Below are 21570 nucleotides of genomic sequence, written 5' to 3'. Positions count from 1 at the left end.
TGAACGGGGCTAGACTATTGCAATTACAATTGCATCAGGTTGGAGCATTGGGTTTACCAGTGGAGCTAGGGAAGAAAATACTGTATGTACCTCCAAATGTGCATTGCAGTCATCTTGAAATAAGCCCAGCTGAATCATGAACCATGTATTCATATTTGTCTGGGATGTACAACATTATAATAGCATACTACTAAATATACATACAGTCTTGCATATACAGTTGTGTGAAAAAGAAAGTACAGCCTCTTGGAATTCTATGGTTTTACATATCAGGACATAATAACAATCATCTGTTTCTTAGCAGGTCTTAAAATTAGGTAAATACAACCTCAAATGAACAACAACACATGACATATTACACCGTGTTTTGATTTATTTAACAAAACATAAAGCCAAAATGGAGAAGCTATGTGTGAAAAACTAAGGACACCCTTACTGCTTCCATAGGAATTAAAATGCTAAGTAGCAGCCAGGTGTTGCTAATCAAATGCCCTTGATTAATTGATCATCAGCAAGTGTGACCACCTCTATAAAAGCCAAAGTTTTAGCAGTTTCTGGTCTGGAGCATTCAGGTGTGTGTTAACACAATGCCAAGGAGGAAAGACATCAGCTATGATCTTAGAGAAGCAATTGTTGCTGCCGATCAATCTGGGAAGGGTTATAAGGCCATTTATAAAACAATTTAAAGTCCATCATTCTACAGTGAGAAAGATTATTCAAAAGTGGAAAACATTCAAGACAGTTGCCAATCTTCCCAGGAGTGGGTGTCCCAGCAAATTCACCCCAAGGTCAGACCGTGCAATGCTCAGAGAAATTGCAAAAAAAACCCAAAGATTCTACAGGCCTCAGTTAGCATGTTAAATGTTAAAGTTCATGACAGTACAATTAGAAAAAGACTGAACAAGTATGGTTTGTTTGGAAGGGTTGCCAGGAGAAAGCCTTTTCTCTCTAAAAAGAACATGGCAGCACGGCTTAGGTTTGCAAAGTTGCATCTGAACAAACCACAAGACTTCTGGAACAATGTCCTTTGGACAGACGAGACCAAAGTGGAGATGTTTGGCCATAATGCACAGCACCACGTTTGGCGAAAACCAAACACGGCATATCAGCACAAACACCTCATACCAACTGTCAAGCACGGTGGTGGAGGGGTGATGATTTGGGCTTGTTTTGCAGCCACAGCATCTGTGAATCTTGCAGTCATTGAGTCGACCATGAACTCCTCTGTATACCAAAGTATTCTAGAGTCAAATGTGAGGCCATCTGTCCGACAGCTAAAGCTTGGCCGAAATTGGGTCATGCAACAGGACAATGATCCCAAGCACACAAGCAAATCTACAACAGAATGGCTGAAATGAAAAGATTCAAGGTGTTGCAATGGCCCAGTCAAAGTCCAGACCTCAACCCGATTGAAATGCTGTGACTGGACCTTAAGAGAGCTGTGCATAAACAAATGCCCACAATCCTCAATGAACTGAAGCAACGTTGTAAAGAAGAGTGGGCCAAAATTCCTCCACAACGATGTGAGAGACTGATAAAGTCATACAGAAAACGATTACTTCAAGTTATTGCTGCTAAAGGTGGTTCTACAAGATATTGAATCATATGTTATACTTAGTTTTTCACACATGGCTTCCATTTTGGCTTTATTTTTGTTAAATAAATCATGACACGGTGTAATATGTCATGTGTTGTTGTTCATCTGAGGTTGTATTACCTATTTTTAAGACCTGCTAAGGAACAGATGATTGTTATTATGTCCTGATATGTAAAACCATAGAATTCAAAGAGGTTGCACTTTCTTTTTCACACAACTGTATATACTGTAATTAAAATATCCTATTCTATTAGGTGGGTATTTGACAGTGAAACGTAGCTGCTGTCTTTAAATTTGATTGATCATATTGTATTTTACAAACCCCACAGTAGGATTGCCTATGTTATAAACCAAAAGCAGCTGATGAAATAAGTCCAAGTAAAATCTAACATCATAAAGTCCCTATAGAAATGAGTTATACAGGTATTGTACATTTGAAGAGTCAAATTCATATTGAATTTCTTGGCATCAGTTTGAAAAGGCCTTGTATTGAATTATGCAGCTCTGTCATCCGTGATCAGTTTAGGAAGTGATAATAGCAGGATTTGCGGGAGGAATGACATTGTGCAGTTCTGTAATATGATGTTTCAACATCTCTTATCAACATTCGCAAAGGGGGGTAGCTTCAGCTTCTAAGACAACGGTTCTCAACGCCAATCTTCAAACCTTCTCCACCCCCCACCCCCCCCCAGACAGGTCAGGTTTTCAGGATATCCTAGAGGATGCTCAATCAGTGACTCAGTCAAATATTGAGCCACTGATTAAGCCACCTGTGCTGAAGCAGGGATACCCTGAAGACCTGTTGGGGGGGGGGGGAGGGTCTTGAGTATTGGAGTTGAGAACCCCTGATCTAAGATATGAGCTTCAAATTTACTGTAAGAATTTGAGTGCTTTCCCTACATTTGGGGTTTTGGTACATTTTGGTTATGGAAAAAAATTCCTAACTCAATGCACAAATATTAGCAGCTTGATTTGAAGCCCCTGTTTCTGTACAACCCAATATACATTTGTCCGCATTTAACAAAAAAAAAATTATACTTTGTTTTCTTACTAACGAAAGGATTTCTTGTGGTTTTTTTCTGCAGATAAAGAATCTTATTACCCACTAGTAGATATAAATTGGTGGGCGGAAACGGCGGTGATTTTGGCTCGCTGCTCCGGTTCTCTGACTGTGTCCTCTGTGAAAACACTAAAGAACTTGCTGGGCAAATCCTGTGAATGGTTTGAACCTTCCCCGCAGGTTACAGCGGCTCACGACGGAGGTTTTCTCAGCTTAGAGGTAACGTTTAGGACTTTAGTAAGCCTACAAGGCTTTCCATAGAACAAGGCAGGATTATGTGTTCAGGGCCAGCACCTTTACAATAAGCATGTTGCACATACAAAGGGTGCATGAGTGTAGCCGCAATGTGCATACTTTTAATGTTTTCCTGTGTGAAGCGTGTTCTTCTGTAAAAACACAAATACCGACATGTTAGGGGATACCCACTTACTGAACAGTACCTAATAATTAAAGCTGCTACCTCACCTATAGCATTCTCTTAACACACCTGCTGTGAGGTAGAACTGTCCTGTTAGATGTTACTGTTGCAGGAAAATGCTCTTTAGTTCATAAAACCATTGACTAACCTAGAAAGGGTCTGTGTATTAACATTACACAGTGTATACCAGCGTTGGCCAACTCCAGTCCACAAGGGCCACAAACAGGTCAGGTTTTCAGGAAATCCCTGCTTCAGCACAAGTGGCTTTATCAGTGACTCAGTTGAAGACTGTACCACCTGTGCTGAAGCAGGGATATCCTGAATACATGACCTGTTTGGTAGCCCATGAGGACTGGAGTTAGCTACCCCTGGTATATACAGCATGTAGAAGGCACCTTCAGTGTCTGTAAGTTTTTGGAAATAATCTGTGTTATTATACACTGCAGCATACTCGTTTTTTAAAGAGAAAAAGATGAATAGTAAATGCTACTTTGAGCTCTTCATTGCTGGCGACTGGGGTTAAATGGCAGGGATTTAGTGAAGATCGGCTGTGTTTGGAGGTACAGTTTGACCTCTCTGTCAGCGAAGAGTTCAAGTCGATGCATATGAAAATACATTTAGGTCGTGATGTACTATGGAAAAAAGGAGAAAGACGAATGTGTGTAGCATATTAAACAGAACCTGTGGAGAGATTGCAAATAATACCTGTTACAGTACCTTCCTGCATGTAGCATTCTAGCACCAGAGCACTGCTTAAGGAAATTGAAAATAAATTGTTTTACCAGTCAGTCATTTTAATAACCTAATAAAGGCAGTCGCAGTTTACTTTCCGAGGCTCTAAGCATATTAGAATGATTGTGTGTGGATTTGGGAAGTCTTAATCCTTTCAGGTATTAATAATGGATGCCTCCTAGAGGTCAGGGTCCCAAGCTGTGTTCTTTTTACAACGTACTCCCTGTCACTCATTCACGTTGTTCCTAACCAGTTTTAAATGTGCCTGCTCTTTTAATGCCTCCAGTATTGCAATTCTGTGCTGCTGTTCTACCCACTCGCAGGTTCCAAATACTCTGCTTGATAGGTCTGTAGAATATCCAAATCCGACCCTCTTAAAGTCTCTATGCAGTTAGCCCAGGGGTGAGCAAACTTTTTATGCCGAGCCCCCCCTTTTTATCCATTAAATTTCTCGGGCCACCCCTGCCTGATGTAATGAAAATCACATGAAAAAAAAAAATGCAATGGAAATACAAATATGTCTAAATACTTGCATATTTCAACAGCTCGTGCTTGCAAAATTAGGTTGCGTCCACGCTGCCGCTGAGAGCGGTGACATCACCAACTCTCCAAGCATGAGCACAGGGTGTCCTGCATAATTTTGCCAGCACGAGCCGGGAAGTGTTGTCACTTTTTATTTGTTTTTATTTCTGTACATTCATAGTGTGATTGATATAGTGGCAGCCGACCCTTTCATTTGCAGAGGAACGCAGCGAAGCAGGTTGCCAGCGGAGGAGAGCAGGAACACAGAGCTATTGCAGGGCAGACACCGGAAAGAGGGGCGTTTGACATCACATCGCTCGGGTGTGCTCCTCCCCGTACCGCCGAAGCCCCCGCACGTGCGCGCACACACCATCACGAGTCCGCCACCTGCACTATACTGTTCGGCAATCCTCGCACATCTTCTTGGCTGCCAGGGCTCAGCTTTTTCGCCCTCCCGTGCACAGCTTCTGCCGGCCGCGCACCCAGGTTTCGCCGCACGGCCCCCCCCCCCCCAAATAATCTTGTGCAACGCTGCATTCAATCACAACACACACAACCAACACTCAATCACAACACACACACAGACAACCAACAGACACAACACAGACAATACCCACACACGCACACATTCTCAATCACAACACACACACTTTCACCTGGGGATTGAGGGAGTACTAAGCCTGCTCCGGTCCCCGTGTGCTGCTGAAACCTGAGGCGGGTAACAGACAGGAGGAGGAGGGCTTGTCTGTGTTGGGAAGGCCCCGCCCCCGCAGCAAGGCCCGCCCTGCTGCAGACAGACAGCACAGAGAAGCAGCAGCACAGAGCTTGGCCGCCCGTGCACAGCTTTGCTCGCCCCCCAGGTTTCGCCGCATGAGGCCTGCGCCCCCCTAAATAATCTTGCGCCCCCCCCCGTTTGCGCACAGCTGAGTTAGCCCATAGGGCGCCCAGTGAACATTATGGCACTTTTGCTTGTTCCTAGGGAAGATTGCGTTCACAGCTCATGGGGAGTTGTGGACGTGGTTGTCAATGGAAGTGCCCTTCTTTTGTTACCAATGTACGACCATGTGATCACTACACGTGCGGTCTCGAGGTCCGTAGCTCTAGGTTGCTTCAGGTTGAGTGCCTGGCTCTGACAGGGTTAATCTCATCCAATGAAACTGATCCTAGATCCATGTAGAATGTTGTAAAGATGTTCGTTACATAGCTGTGCTCAGCCATCATAAAGATTGCTAAGTGACATTATAACATGAATTCTGTCTTTAGGAAATAGAATTTAGTATCGGATTTTTATTCTGTAATGTTGGTGACATCTTAGATTGACTATTGGACACGTTTTTGTTACCGTATCATGGATGGGGGACGTGTAGCATTTGAAACCAATTGTGCTGTACATAGAAGACCTTTCTTCCAGATCATTAATGTTAGATTAGACGCATGATTTTTTTTCCGTAGCTGTAGGAGAGCTGTCACTTGCTCGCTGAGCGATTTATTTACTCTGTTGTGTGGAAAGCCACAGGCTCTGCCTGAAGACATAACAAGATACAATCTCTCATATAAAAAAAGAACAAGGTAACAAAGGAACAAATAATTCAGTTTGGTGCAATACCTCATTTAAAGAAAAATGCACTGTACAATGGGTTAATTAGCCTATTACAAAATTATTATTATTATTATAGTGATACTGTAGTACGATCCATGAATTACTTGGGCTTTAATGATTTTACATTTTCTTTTAAAAAGTAATATGGTTCATGAAAATACAGGTATCAGGGCTTCACAAATATTTTTTTAGACATGTTGAATGAACACTCCAATTAAAACGAAGAAGGACCACATAAAATGCTCTTTAGTGTGTGTGTGTGTGTGTGTGTGTGTGTGTATCTATCTATCCATATCTATCTATCTATCTACGTATCCATCTATCTATTTTATAAAAGTTATGGTGGGTGAAAAAGGCGACCGAAAACCTTCACCGTATCGCATATAGCAAATAAAAAGATCACTTGTGAGCACATCACATGTCTTAGGCAGGTCTGCAACCCTGCCTTTCATCATTATCACCTAGCAAACAGTGCTTCCACTGCAGCAAAGGATTCTGGGAAATAACATGCAAATGAGCACACCATGTCACCTTACGCCTGAAATTCATTTTTACATGGAAACTTGTAAGGATTCCATGTAAAATGGATTTCGGGCAAAAGGTGACACGGTGTGCTCGTTTGCATGTAATATCCCAGAATCCCTTGCTGCAGTGGAAGCACTGTATGCTGGGGATAATGGTGAAAGGCAGGGTTGCAGACCTGCCTAAGACATGTGAATGTGCTCACAAGTGATCTTTTTATTTGGTATAAATAGATATATAGATAAATCTATATAGATCTATATCTCTGAATAAACTTAGGATAGTGTTTCATAAATTAAAGTAGCGTTTATTTTTTTATTAAACGTTCCCTTCAGTGGGTGGGCTTGACGTCCTCCCCCAACGCGCTTCGAAGTGTAAAGTTACTTTATCGGTTCATTCCCCAGTACAAGTAATCGTATCATTATGTCGCTTAACCCCTTCCGTGCCAGAGGTGTTGCAGAGTATATAGACTGTTAACCCTTTACATTAGTAATAAATTACTAATGAAGAACAATTGTTTTTGAATCTTGTAATTCTGTGTTCTCGTCTGATAATGTCCCATTTGTAAGCAATGCATCCGTGCACCACTGTCACCTTAACCTCCTCACGGGTTAATGAGGCCTTTATTTAATTATCTATCTGTATGCAGTTCCTCTTAGATAAATATTTTTAGTTGCTGAATATAAATTGCCTTAATAATGTGACATTTATGTTGCCACAGTTTCTCCTCTTCATTTTAATTGTAGTGCTCTGTCATTTTATTCTGTAATTGCATAAAGAGCTTTAAAAAAAAAAATGTATAAGTACATACTGTAGAACAAGAATAAACGCATCTTGACGGTTTACGGACATATTAATAACATTTGTGTTTGCTTCTCAGGGGAATAAAGGTTGGATCCTCTTTTTTAAATGTGAATATATACAGTATAATACAGATCTTTTTTTCAGTGTTTGTGTGAATGATTGTGCAACCCTTTCTGTAGAATATATTGCTAGGTTTTGTGAGCCCATATCTGCCACAGGTCTCTTATGTGGCAAGTAGCTTATTGAAAAATAGCCTTTCTGCCTGAGGTTTGAAAAAAAATAATAATAAAAAAAAAAAGCCAACGAGCGCACCATGGGGAGTAATATAAATTGTTTTAAACATATAAAAAAGGTGTCTTAACTTACAGTAAAGCAAGTAAGGGCAGTTCAAATGTGGAATTCATTAGCCACGAAGACTGTGATGGCAGATACAATAGAAATGTTCATAAAAGGGTTGAACATCTTTTTAGAAAGGAAAGAAATACAGGGATACACCTAATAAGTAAACATGGGAATGATGTTGATCCAGAGAGAATCCAATATTTGGAGGCAGGAAGGAATTCATTTTTCCCCTTATGAAATATTACATGATATGTCACTGGGGTTGTTTGTTTTCCTTCCTCTAGATCAAAATACTGTAAGTACAAATATAGGATAACCATCTGTTGTCTAAACTTAGCATAGGTTGAACTTGATGGACGTATGTCTCTTTTCAACCTCATCTACTGTGTTACTAACAACATGTTACAAACAACGATGCTCCGGATCTATAAGTTTAGTTATGGTGCTGGATGGTGGCATTAATGGGCGGCCAACGAACATCAATTCTGGGGCTTGGTGTCAGAGGAGGAGACGTGAAACACACGCCCAATCCTTAAGCACTCCATCATTGCAGTGCGTTTTGTCTATTTGGATTATTTTTGCTAAACTTTAGAGTAGGGGTGTGCAAACATTTTAAGATCTCCCCCATGCTTGTGCGCCCACCCCCATTCTCAGCTCCAGCGTCAAATGACGCAGCGGGGTCAAGTGACATCACGTTGCCATGGCAACCCAACGTCCCGTGGCGTCAGTTGATGCCAGGTTGCCTTGGAGACGCATCGCTGGAAGCCAAGTTAAGGGAATTTACTGAGGTTTCGTGTGGTTCCCCAACTTTTAATTTAAATGCCTTTGGGAAGCGCGGGGCCTCTGTAAATGTCGCACCCCTCCTAGAACCCCCCCTCTGGGGAGCATTCCCCCCAGTTTGCACACCCTTGGTTTAGAGGATCATTCGGTTTGAGGCAAGCTGTAAGAGGGAGTTTTTATACGTAGATCATAAGGGAAAGTGGGTCCTTCTGAACTCTAGTGAATTAAAGACCAGTGTTAGATGAGTAGTTTCATACTGCTCCTTTAGTGTCGGTGTTGACTATGTGCTCATTTGCATGTCATTTCCCAGAACCCCCTGCTTCAGTGAAAGCACTGTGCAGGGAGATAATAGTGGAAGGCAGGGTTGCAGACCTGTCTGAGATGTGAATGTGCTCACAAGTGATTTTTTTTTTTGTACTGCGCAATCTCAGAATTTGGCATCATTATTTAAAAACACTTTGTCTTAAAGCGGACTATGGTAAAGAAACAAGATGACGATTGCATCCCAGTTTTAGCCAAGACAATAATCGGATTAGTTGTTTTTGCTCGCTAATTTTCTTACTCGAAACAATAGGATTGAAAAAGATTGCATCCTCTATTGGCCCTATAGTTAAATGTGTGTCTAAACTCTAGTAAATATCTTCCTTTTTTCTTCTCATCTCAGTGTGAGGTGAAGCTGGCACCTAAGAGGTCACATTTAGAGAGCAGGCATGGTGAAGATGAGGATGGAGATGAGGACTCTGACTATGATGATGAGATGTCGGCCAAAGCCAGATACTTTGGGTATATAAAACAAGGCCTTTACTTTGTGACAGAAATGGAACGCTTTGCTCCTCAGCGGAAACGACCTCGCACAATTACCAAAAACTACCGGCTCGTGAGCTTGCGGTCTACAACCCCCGAGGAGCTCTATCAGAGAAAGGTAGGACTGTTTTAGAGTTGCAGTCGGAATGCAAAGAACGTTGAACTGATAACATGCTGTATAATTATTTGCCATGGTGGCAGCAGAATATTATTCAGATATGATGTTCTTGTCGAGATTAGCTCTTCAGTCTGCATGTGTAACCTTTTATTTATCGGTCTGTTGGCTTATATTTTAAGTGCAACATGTCCATAATTTTCTTTTCAAATACTACAGTATAACATGAACGCTTGGAATCTGATATATCTTTTTATTTTTTTTTATAAAATTGCATTATCTTGGTGTGCCATTCCCAGTGAATTAACTGCATCGGTGTGAGAACAGTGCAGAAATGTGGCCACTATTGTGGGGGTCACTCCTGTTATTATACAATATTAACCTTGGGAGATAGTATCATAAGCAAAGACTTAGTTGCCCTGCTTTTTCCTTGTTGTAGATTGACAATGAAGAATATGGGGAGGCTTTGTCATTAGCACAAGCTTATGGCCTTGACACAGATCTCGTTTATCAGAGGCAGTGGAGGAAGTCAACAGTAAACATTGCAACGATTCAAGACTATTTGGTAAGTGTAAAACAAAGACGTGATATACAGTCTGCGTTTCCATACTTGAAGTATTTGAATGTTTTGTTTTCCATGGTACTCACTGAATGTATGAAATGTAATACATTGTATTATTAAACCATTCCCAACAACAATGTTCCAAACCATGCTAGACACTGCAAACACATATTTATTTCATTAATTGAAATATTTCTTCGTTGTGTAAATACGGTTAATCCGATTTGAACTAATTAACGATTCACCTTTATTTTAGCAGTTGATGCATGAAAAAAATAAAATCCAACTTGTATGCATACAGCATGCATTTTTTTGTTATCTGTTGATATTTAGCATCTTTGCTAGGTGGTAGAATGAGTTTAACTGTTGCTGGGCTGTTATATTTTTAACATACACTGAAAATGTTACAAGAGTTTTTTTGTTTGTTTTATTTTTTGTGTTTTTTTAAGAGAATTGATGCAAGAATGTTGGAACAAATTAAGTGTTCGGCTCTTACAAGGTACAACAATAAGGCAACGTGTTGGGCATATTGCTGAGGTAGAAAAACTCCTCATCATATGGCTGGAAGATCAATCCCAGTGACATGTGCCCATTAGTTTAGCCTTAATTCAGGCGAAGTCTTTGAGTATTTATGAGGACATTAAGCACCAGCATGGAGAAGGGACCACTGAGGAAACGTTCACTGCAAGTAGGGGCTGGTTTATGCGGTTTAAAGAGAGGGCAAACTTGCATAACATTAAAGTGACCGGTGAAGCTGCTAGTGCTGATGAGGAGGCAGCTAAAACCTTCCCTATTACATTAGCCAAAATTATAGAGGACGGTGGCTATTGCTCTCGTCAAGTATTCAAGGCGGACGAGATTGGGCTCTACTGGAAGAAAATGCCCAGTAGAAGCTACATTGCAAAAGAGGAAACATCTATGCCTGGTTTTAAAGTTGCAAAGAACAGGCTGACTCTTCTGCTTGGATCAAATGCTGCAGGTGATTTCAAGCTGAAACCTTTGCTTGTTTACCATGCAGAAATCCCTAGGGCATTCAAGGGTTATGGAAAGAGCACACTTCCAGTGATTTGGATGTCCAACGTAAGGCATGGGTAACAGGGCTGGTACCAAAATCATTTTATTCCAGCTGTGCAATTATATTGCACAAGGCAAGATCTTGATTTTTAAAGCATTGCTGCTCCTAGACAATACTCCTGGCCATCCCGTGTTCCTGGGTGACCACCATCCAAACATCATGGTGGTGTTCCTGCCCCCCAACACCACCTCATTGATACAGCCGATGGACCAGGGGGATATCGCTTCATTCAAGGCCTACTATCTTAGGCGAACATTTGCCCAGGCCATCAGAGCAACTGATGTGGAAGGAGGTCCAACCTTGAAACAATGTTGAAAGGGTTACAACATTCTCCATGCAGTAAGAAACATCGGAGAGGCATGGAATGAAGTCTACCAATCCAATTTAAATGGTGTTTGGCATAATTTGTGCCCTGATTTTGTCTCAGATTTCCAAGGCATTACAAAGACTGTTGCAGAGGTTACAGAAAGTATTATGCAAATTGGCAGTGATCTCAACTTGGAGGTGGAAACCAAGGATATTGAGGAGTTGCTAGCCTCACATTCTAACGGTTTGAGCAATGAAGACCTGATGCAATTAGAACAGCAAAAAATTGCTGAAGAAGAGGCCCACCAATCTGCTGAAGTGGCACAACCACGTAAATCCTTACCAACCAAAATGTTGACTGAGGCATTCAAGCGCACTGGCCATATTTGAGGAATAGGACCCCAACATTGAACAGAGTTCTTTAGTCAGTCGCGGGGTGTCCAACCTAATCAGGTGCTATAGAGAGATCAGGAAAGGATCTGTCCAGACTACATTGAAGAGCTTCTTCAAGAGACCCAGACCTTCATGCCAACCTACATCACCTCCAAGAAGTCCCCGTTTATCCATTGAAGACCCCCCCCCCATTCATCTTAATCCAATAATTGATGTGTTTTTTTTTTGCTCATTCTGTACATTACTGTACAGAATACAGTTTTATTGTAAAGATTCTACTTATTGAATCCAGAACTGTATATCATAATTTGTGTGTGCTGCATATCTTATTGCCTGCGTCAAATATTTGGTGTATTTTAGTGTTAAAAATTCCTGAAGGAATGGAACCTTTCATTTAAACAGTGCTCCTATGGGAAAATGTATTTTGCTTTACGACACTTCGCTATCCGACGCCATTTTGAGTAACTCATTGTGTCGGATAACCGAGGACCACCTGTAGGTCGAAACGGCTGTCTTGTGAGTAGGTTTACTGGCTATGCACTTCTTTAACCCAGCCTGTGCTGAAAAGCTGTGTAAGGCTGGTATTATACTAGGTGTTGGTGCGCGTGCGACTGCACGCACTGCAATGAGAAATACCTGTCTTCCTACGACGTATCCACTGCCAACGCACGCACGGCAGACAGCATTGGAAGAAATTAGTATTTTCGAGCGGCTGCCGTGCCACTATGAGCCAATCACAGTGAGGCCTACCCTTCTGACATCATGGCCACGCCTCCTAGCCGTGCGCGTCACCATTCGGCCTATAGGCACAAAATACGTGCATAATGTTGTGCGCGCGCCAGCACTTAGTAAAATACATGCCTAATACAACAGACATATGCTTCTAGGGGGGCCAAGGGGGGCCATGTTAAAATGTACATGAAGTAAAAGGTGACCCTGTGCTCATTTGCATGTAATTTCCCAGAATCCCTGCTGCAGTGGAAGCATTATGCGCTAAGAGATAATGGTGAAAAGCAGGGTTGCAGACCTGTCTGAGACATATGAATGTGTCATTTTTATTTAAGGTAGAGTTAAATCTTTAAGACTCGTGCTAATGCTAGTTGAGCGGAAGCTAAAAATAGAGCGGTTCAGCTCCAAGGGACCCTCCCCCCCCGTTTGAATTCTGTAAAAAAGGAAGAAAAGAAAATGTTAAATAGGCGAGATTGTGGCTTTAAGTATTCGCTTCCATAATATTACAAATTTATAACGAAACTTCATTTTTAAATTATTAAATGAAAAGGTTATAAACATTTAAATGTCATTTTAGAGCTTGTTTGCTCCCTCCCTTATTATGAGCCATGTTGGGCTGCCTTCTCAGACCCGGTCCTCTCTTCCTGTCACTGTGGCATTCTGCTTCACCCCCCCAGGGTTTGTTACCAAAGAAGCCATCAACTTCCATCTGCAATTTCCAGGGAACACTGATTATTTTACGGAGGAGAGCCGCCAGACTTTTTTGTCCACCAGACTTTGTCTTCCTTGCTCCTTTGACGCACTCCTGAGACTTGGTGCCTCGTTGCCAGAACAAATAAAGTACAGTACCCAAAAGTCACAGGAATGGCTCTGATGTCACAGCCACGCCTTCCCATGTTTCTTTATCCTTGTATATCTGCTGTAGTGGTGAACACTGATTTTAGCAGCTTGAAAAAAACATGTTAGAATAAGCGGTTAATAAAAGACATATATTTGTATTGAGGACTGCTGACAGAGGAGGCAACAAGTCTCCTGAGCCTGTCGGTAGAGGGGGACCCGGCCAGAAGTCTGGTGCATCCTCTGTGACTAGCTTTCTGTGTATTACCCCCCCTGTTAATCTCCACACACACTACTTCTTACACCATAATGTACACTGTCCTTCACCAAACGGGTTGCCAGGTGTCCAATTTTGAACCGGACAGACCGGTATTTTGCCCTTGCGTCCGGTAAAAAAAATGAGGGGTAATACTGGACATATGTGTCCGGTATTACCTCTCCGAACCCTGCCGCTGACAGGGGAGGCGAACCAGGACGAGTATCCCAGGCCCAGCTCCAGGCCTCCCTCGCTCTGTCCCATGCCGAGCTTCTGATGCTGGCACGCGCCGGGCCTCTCTGCCGTTAGCGGGCACCGGAAGTAAGCGGGGCTCCGCTTCCGGCATGAGAGCGAGGCCCGACCCGGCCTGAGACCATCTCCAAGGTAAGTCTGTCTTTTTATGTGTGTTGGGGGGGAGTATTTTTATGTGTATTGGGGGGGGAGTGTATTTTTATATGTTTTTTGGGGATAGGGTTTTTTTGTATGTATTTGGGGTGTGGGGGGTCGTATGTATTTAGGGGGACAGGTTTTTTGTATTTGGGGTGGGGTTTTTTGGTATGTTTTCTGTGTGGGGGAATGTGTGAAGAAAGGCGGGATTGAGTTAGTCGGGTAATTGAGAGAAGGTTGGGGCGAGTGAGATGAGAGAGGGGGTGTAACGGAGGGAGTGAGGAAAAGTGGGAGTAAGAGAGACGCATGGGAAAGAAATACGTCCGAGGCGGGGACGACGACTGAAGGAGAGTTGGGTAACTGATAGGGGGAGCAGGGGAAGAGTTAGAGGGGGTGATTGAGGAAGTTTGAGTGAGGCAGAGGGGAGAGAAATATATGGGAAGAGGGGGGAAATAGATGGGGCTCGTGAGGTGTGGAATGGTGGGGAGGGGGGAAGACTCGCAAGACCACTGACACGGGGGGGGGGGGGTGGGTTGCCCGGATGTAACTAGTCCTAGGCCCCGGGAAATCTGTCTGCGGCGGGCAGCGTGAGTGTGTGAGAAGCGGACTGAGGCATGCACGCAGTCACAGTGCATCAGGTTAGAGAGGAGGGGAGCGTGACATAAGTCAGATCATATATAAATAACATACCTCCGCACCGACTTTTCGAGCGCATCACATCTTTTACCATTGTGTACAGTATTTTTGGAGAAGCCACTTGGCAACCCTATCACACCAAAGAAAAATACGTTAACACTGGATGTGCAGGATTCACAAATTCTGTGCAGCATGAATGCAGCGGACATGGACGTTGTAATATATACATGATGACAGAAATAAAAGATCTTTCTCTACATTATACCGGTGTTCAAAAGATGGGTTTTTACAGTTCATGTATCTCTAGTATCTTTTGCTAAACGAATCCCTGACTTTTTTCATGTCTTAGAACTTTTAGGTGAGTGTTTTAATTGTGTTCTCCAATATACAGATGAGGCAGCTGTCATGGCTCCTGTTAAGGCGAGGGGACGTCTTAACGATAACGCGATATTAAGCGCCACATGAATACGTGCACAATTGAAACCGGTGATGCATGCGTTGGCAGTTTTTTCGTGCATTATTCCGCATTAACTGGGATAATAACATTTGCTACATCTGTATGAACAATTTTCTTCTCTCTGCCATATATTAACTTAACGTTCATTTAAGGCGCGGACAAGCTGCTCCCACATTAAGCTGTCATTGGCTTGGATGGGATCAATATTCTCCCCGCTCCCAAAATATATATACCTATACATTTATATTCGAAGGCTTACTAAGGCTCCAAGAGTAGTTACCTGTGCTGTGCTATGACTCTCCCTGTATTAACAAATTAAAGCCAAACATACACACAAAAAGAGTACTGCAGATTTTTAAAGGCAGTGAAAATATTACATAGCCTTCACTTCATGTCATTTACCTTTTAAGTAGCAATGCATTTATCAGATATTTAAAATACAGTAAAGGAATTATTCATTAATATTTTTAAAAAATCAGATTCGGCACCAATGTATGCCTAATGTACATACTGTACAGTCGTGACAAGGTGGTTAATAATGAATGAAGAACATGCATAGTAATGGACTGGTACCAGTTCTGATTCTTGTAAAAAGCTCATTTTTCAAGGATAAAATAAAGACTAATTCATAATCTTATCTTGAGGTTTAATTGTTTAAGGTAAATTATGTTGTTTTGTTTAAGGGCTGTATCCACTGCGTTTTTGGGGGGTTTTCTTGCATATTATAATTCAGTTGAAGTGTAACACCATCCAGGTAATAATTATTTAGTCATGTCATTTTATTTGGTAATTATTGTTCTTCCTATGTATCTCTGACTAGTGATGTTCGTATAATTAGTTTATACAAATCAACTGAGAGAAAAATAGTGTATTGGCATTTTGACTTCATATACCGTACAAGAGATGACATCAGTTTTATCGCAATATAGAATAAGTAAAGATTGTAAATCCCTCCAAAGAACTGGTATAATAAGTAGAAATTAAAATATGTAAACACATATTTCAAAATGCTGGTACTTGTATTTTTAAGGGCACACAATTAACCTGTTAACATTGTAGAAAAGGCATTGATCATCAACACGTTCACAATGGCATTGCTCCTGACAGCAATTATTCTATGGTGCCTGAATTTGGCAGCTATCTGGTAATAATTCTTCCCCCCTGCTTGGTTGACCGCAGGGCACTGGAGAGCAATAAAGGAGTTTTTTTAAAACATGGATCTTATTTTTTTTTTAACTTGATCCTGTTATTAGTTAACATGGTGAAACACAGGTTCTAGACATCGCAAGTGAGCCTCTTGAACAAGACGTGTTCTTTGATTTCACACAGAGCAAAATTAAGAAGCGATCCTGGGTTCTGCACGAGTGTTTAGAAAGAGTCCCGGAGAACGTGGACGCTGCCAAAGAACTGCTGATGTTTGGACTGAAAGGCACAGGCCTGGAGGCTCTTGTTGCAATAGGGAAGGGAGAAGATGGCGGCAGGTTTGTTGCATTACCACTTAAAGCCTCACATCTAAAATGATTATTCTGCTAGTTTACATACTTTTGTGCTCCCCCCTAAATCACTGACGGTTTCTTATTCCAGAGTATAAATCATATTTTTTTTAAGAGCTTCACGTGCCATTTGAAAACCATTTTTGACAAATCTCCTGAGAAAGGCAGGAAACGCGGGGCTCTGGGTTTATCGGGAACATTAGCATATCCTACATAGTTGCAGACAGTTCACTTCTGAATCATATCTGCTGATTAATGATCTTCAGCATAAGACAGTGAAGTGCCTTATTCCTTAATATGTTAATGCATGCGTAAATTCATTTACCAATCTTCAATCTCGCCCATTCTAATTATGCTCTTCCTATCTGATGGTTATGGTAATTAGCACACTTCACTAAAATGTTGTGTAATAATATGCAGTCTCTTGAGTTCTTTGATTCGCAGCGATGTATTATCATTATAGTGGGCACTTTCCCAACATCATCTAAGCAGCGGCTCTGCTCCCCTGTTGGTTTTTGATAACCATTTTAAGTGTGGCTTTAATGCATAATATATGCAGCTGCTCTTTATTTTAAATAGTCTGTGTCTAAGTGAAGAAGCCAACTGGTATTTCACTTTGAGGTTTCCAGCCACAGGACTCCAGCTTTGTAGACTTAAGCAAGTAGACTTAATGTTTGTGAGGGGGGAGTGGTAGGGGGGGTAGAATAAAGCATTTACAGAGGAATAACCCAAAGGTGATACAATGAATTATGTAGAGTACAGTACACCAGCAAGGAGCATTGGTGTCATGATAAAAAAAATTGTTGCTGATTTTGTTGCTTTCCGACGCTGTCATTTTCTGATTTAAGAAATCTTGTCTTAATGGTGTTTTTTTTATTTTTTTTTATTCTATTTTGTTTTGTCTTCCCTTTCTCTACTTCCCCTTTTGGTCTCTCACCTCTTTCTCTCTCTGTTGCGTCTTTTTCTCTCTTCTCCCGCTCTCTCTCTGTCTGTCCCCCCGATCTCTCTCTCTCTCTCATTCTCTGTCCCCCCCTACGTGTCTCTTTCTGTCCCCCCGACCTCTCTCTCGACCTCTCTCTCGACCTCTCTCTCGACCTCTCTCTCTTGCTCTCTCTCTTGCTCTCTCTCTTGCTCTCTCTTGCTCTCTCTCTCTCGCTCACTCTCCCCCGACCTCTCTTTCTCTCTCTCTCTCTCTCTCTGTCCCACTGACCTCTTTTTGTCCCCCTGCTCTCTCTGTGTCCCCCGCTCTCTCTGCCCCAGCTCTCTCTGTCCCCCCTGCTCTCTCTGTCCCCCCTGCTCTCTCTGTCCCCCCTGCTCTCTCTATCCCCCCCTGCTCTCTCTATCCCCCCTGCTCTCTCTGTCCCCCCTGCTCTCTCTCTCTCTGTCCCCCCGCTCTCTCTCTCTGTCCCCCCGCTCTCTCTCTCTCTGTCCCCCCGCTCTCTCTCTCTGTCCCCCGCTCTCTCTCTCTATCCCCCCGCTCTCTCTCTCTGTCCCCCCGTGCTCTCTCTCTCTCTGTCCCCCCGTGCTCTCTCTCTCTCTGCCCCCAGTGCTCTCTCTCTGTCCCCCCGTGCTCTCTCTCTCTCTCTCTGTGCCCCCGTGCTCTCTCTTTCTCTCTGTCCCCCCGTGCGCTCTCTCTCTCTGTCCCCCCGTGCTCTCTCTCTGTCCCCCCGCGCTCTCTCTCTCTGTCCCCCCGTGCTCTCTCTCTCTCTGTCCCCCCGTGCTCTCTCTCTCTGTACCCCAGTGCTCTCTCTCTGTCCCCCCGTGCTCTCTCTCTTACCCGATCTCTCTCTGCTCCCCCGCGCTCTCTCGCTTTTTGTCTCTCCTTCTCGCTCTCTCTCTGTCTTCCTGATCTCTCTCTCTCGCTCTCTATCTCTGTCTTCCCGATCTCTCATGTTTATTTCCTTTTCCATCTCACCGTCTCTTTCTTAGGCCAAGTCCATGGTGCAGGCGCGCACGCGTGACGGAGCGCATGGCCTTGCGACGGGGAGGCGTGGCCAATGACATCACGGAGCTGGTTCACCCTCATTGGACGAACCGCTCACGTGACCTGGTCATCGCGAGACAAAGATACAAAATTTGCCTTGCAAAAAAACAGCCGCGCCGTCGAGCGCGTGTGCGCGCTGTATGGTTGTTCTCATAAAGTCAATGTGTTTGATCGCAGCACTGGTGCTGTCGCGAGCACGGCCGCTCTAAGCATGGACGCAGCATTACTCCTCTCTATTTTGCTTTGTTACATTTTCTATAATTATTAAAAGAAAAACGTAAAGCATCTGCCACCTTTGAATGTGTTTAGTAATTCTGCAGGCGCTATAGGGCAATAGTTACTGCGCAATTTTCTGCCGTACGATACCTTCCGGTGCTGGAACATACATCTGTACCGTACAGTTCTGTAATTTGAATGAGCTCTAATGGGTCTTCCAGCACCAGAAAGTGCATTATGGCAGAAGACTGCTTAGTAAATATGACCCTATGTCTTGTACAAATAAGTATACATATGTAGTAAACAACATTGAGTAAAAAGAAAGCATCTGTTGCACATGTACCCATTAAATCTGCTTCACAATAACAAAGGTTTCTACTCTGGAACGACTACTGTATGCCCTTGTGTAACGGGGGAAGAAAATCTACCTAAATATTGGTATGGGTGACTATCAAGATCTTATCGTTTGCTCCATGTGTGACAGATTCATCCTACCTGGAGACGTGGATATCGATGAAATCCCGTACGAGACATTTTTGACACCTGATGAAGAAGCGGAATGTAGAAAGGAGAGAGAGGGCATAAAACAAAGAGAGCTGCTGCAATTAGTGAATTTTGCAAAGTAAGTGGACTATACTTGAATAATTACTCTCAAGAAACCTGCTGATGCTGTGTATTGATATGAATAAAAAGCAGCACATGTAAGGATCAGAATATTTAATTTAAGATGAGTAACTACTGCTAATGATGCAGTATAGTTTTCCTCACTGCTCTTCTCCGACTGTTGAGGAGATATATTAAATCAGAATGGTTAACCTGACAAGGACCTTTCTCTGCAGGATGATCCATGCTACATTATATTTAAGCAAGAATTCATTTCAGGGTTTTGCAAGGGTGCGGATGTACTCTGTATCATAATACAAAGCAACATATTACATTATCAAACATTTAAACAGCATTCTTACTTGAGCACTAGAATATTAACTTCATATCTTTACTATTTACCCCACCTTGCCTTTACTATTGATCGCTGGTATGTTTTAACTCACTGATTGATCTGCAACCCTCTGTTTTAAAAGAAATACCCCACCCTGCCTTTACTATTAATCCCTGGTATGTTTAGAATAGTAAAAGTTGTTTTGTTAATTGTGTGCTGCTAATCGTCAAACTTGTAACAGGCAGTTTTATTGGGGGGGGGGAGGGTCATGTGACTACTTAGATGTAAACATCTAATACCAGCTTAAGGGAAAGCATTGGCAGGGTAGCATTGGCATCTTAACGTGATCATCTTAACGTGGTAATATATAATTAGACTATAGTTTGACTAGAGGTGGACTGGGGACTGGATCTACTGCAAACTCTAATACACAAGGCAACAAACGGTGAGCTTATCTGACCACACTGATCCCATGCTTGTTAACCTGCACTTTTAACCCCCCTGTAAAACTTATTTACTGCAGCCTCTCCCAACACTGACTGCACACAACTGCCCTCCCCCTCTACCCCTCTGCAAACCCTGAATAGGCCCTAGCATTGCAATGCAGCAAAACATTTGACAAGGAAAAGGCACACCCCTGCTGTTTAGTCTGCACACATTAACTTGGCTCACAACAGCTTCATGCAACATTATCTACCTCTGTGATAATGCGCCTGCTATGTACCTCATCTTTGTTCTTTCTCGTGGTCTCATGGAAATGTTACGCTCTATCCATTAGAAACTCCTCCCTCCTGGCCCACATCCAATATCATTATGCTCCCTGGATTACTCAAAAGCCTTGCACTATCTACTGAATGTTGGTGGAGAAATCTAAAAACCAGCGCACCAACCACCACTCACTCTAATGGCAAACATCACAAGTTTACATCTACTCCAATTTGTACTCATACTTTTACTCTCTTTAGCAGGTAATTTTGACCTTTACACATTAGCACAGGCTCTCAATTTTCAACTCCCATACACCTGAAAATACCCCCCTTTTTTTTTATTCCATAAAGTCTATCTGTCGCCCATGTAAATATTCGGAGCCTGCTGCCCAAACTGGATGAACCAAGGACATGGTGCCTTATGCACAAACCCAAAGCCATCATACTCACAAACATGGCTAACCCATAAAACTCCTGATGCAAATATTGCTATTCAGAGATACTCAATCTCTGGGAACGATAGGTCAAAGAGAGGAGGAGGGGTGTTATTTTATATTGCAGACACCTTACAATTTATGCTGTTAAATTGCCCCCCAAGCCCACCCTCATTTGAAATCCTAGTTGGCAAAATCTGCCTCCCCATTTCTCATACCATCCTGATTGCTGGCATCTACCGCCCCCCCTAAAGCCCCTCCATAGTCCCTGACATCACCAAGCTTCTTGGCTCCATTTCCTCTCTGAATGAGAAGAGTAAGCTGCTAGTTCTTGGGGATTTTAACTCCAATTGCCTCGACCCTAAAAACAACAAAATGCAGATACATCTCAAGTCACTTAACACTACTCATTTCCCAACCCACACAGACAAACCTGAAATCTCACAACCATTCCTTGCTAGACTGGATTCTCTTCTCTAATCCCAGCAGAATCCAATCCTCGTGCATCCTTCTTGACATTTTCAGTGACCATGCAATAGTGTACTGTGTAACGCAAATCAAATCACCCTTTAAGCCCTCAAGTTCTCCTCACTAGAACATTTAGTAACGTTAACCCACAACAGTTTATGGCTGACCTTACCAGCAGCCCTTGGAACAGAATCGACTTAATTCCCGACCCCGATTCTGCACTCGACTATTTCCTATCTGTGTACTGTGACAGAAACCAGGGGATGGTAATAAATTCCATATATAGGGCTCCCAGGATACTGAACAGATTCTATCCTGTTTGGCCTGGGAGTGCAGCCTTATAATACATGCACTCCATCCCACAGTTTGGCAAGCGCTGGAACTGAGGGATGAGAGA

The 21570-nt window shown here is 42.7% G+C and overlaps 1 protein-coding gene across 2 annotated transcripts in view; it reads left to right on the top strand.

Moving 5' to 3' along the window:
• Window positions 1-21570, top strand: part of NBAS (NBAS subunit of NRZ tethering complex) — a 682881-nt gene that overhangs the window by 111466 nt on the left and 549845 nt on the right. For both annotated transcript variants that reach the window (XM_075598387.1, XM_075598386.1), the window contains exons 14-18: window positions 2683-2876; window positions 9042-9299; window positions 9736-9861; window positions 16264-16415; window positions 19112-19249. In XM_075598387.1, coding sequence (XP_075454502.1) covers window positions 2683-2876; window positions 9042-9299; window positions 9736-9861; window positions 16264-16415; window positions 19112-19249 — 868 coding nt within the window. The remainder of the gene's footprint in view (window positions 1-2682; window positions 2877-9041; window positions 9300-9735; window positions 9862-16263; window positions 16416-19111; window positions 19250-21570) is intronic.

The sequence above is a fragment of the Ascaphus truei genome, chromosome 4 (genome assembly GCF_040206685.1).
Source record: "Ascaphus truei isolate aAscTru1 chromosome 4, aAscTru1.hap1, whole genome shotgun sequence".
Classification (NCBI taxonomy): domain Eukaryota; kingdom Metazoa; phylum Chordata; class Amphibia; order Anura; family Ascaphidae; genus Ascaphus; species Ascaphus truei.
The sequence above is the reverse complement of the archived record's forward strand: the minus strand, read 5'-3'. Positions and strand labels throughout refer to the sequence as shown.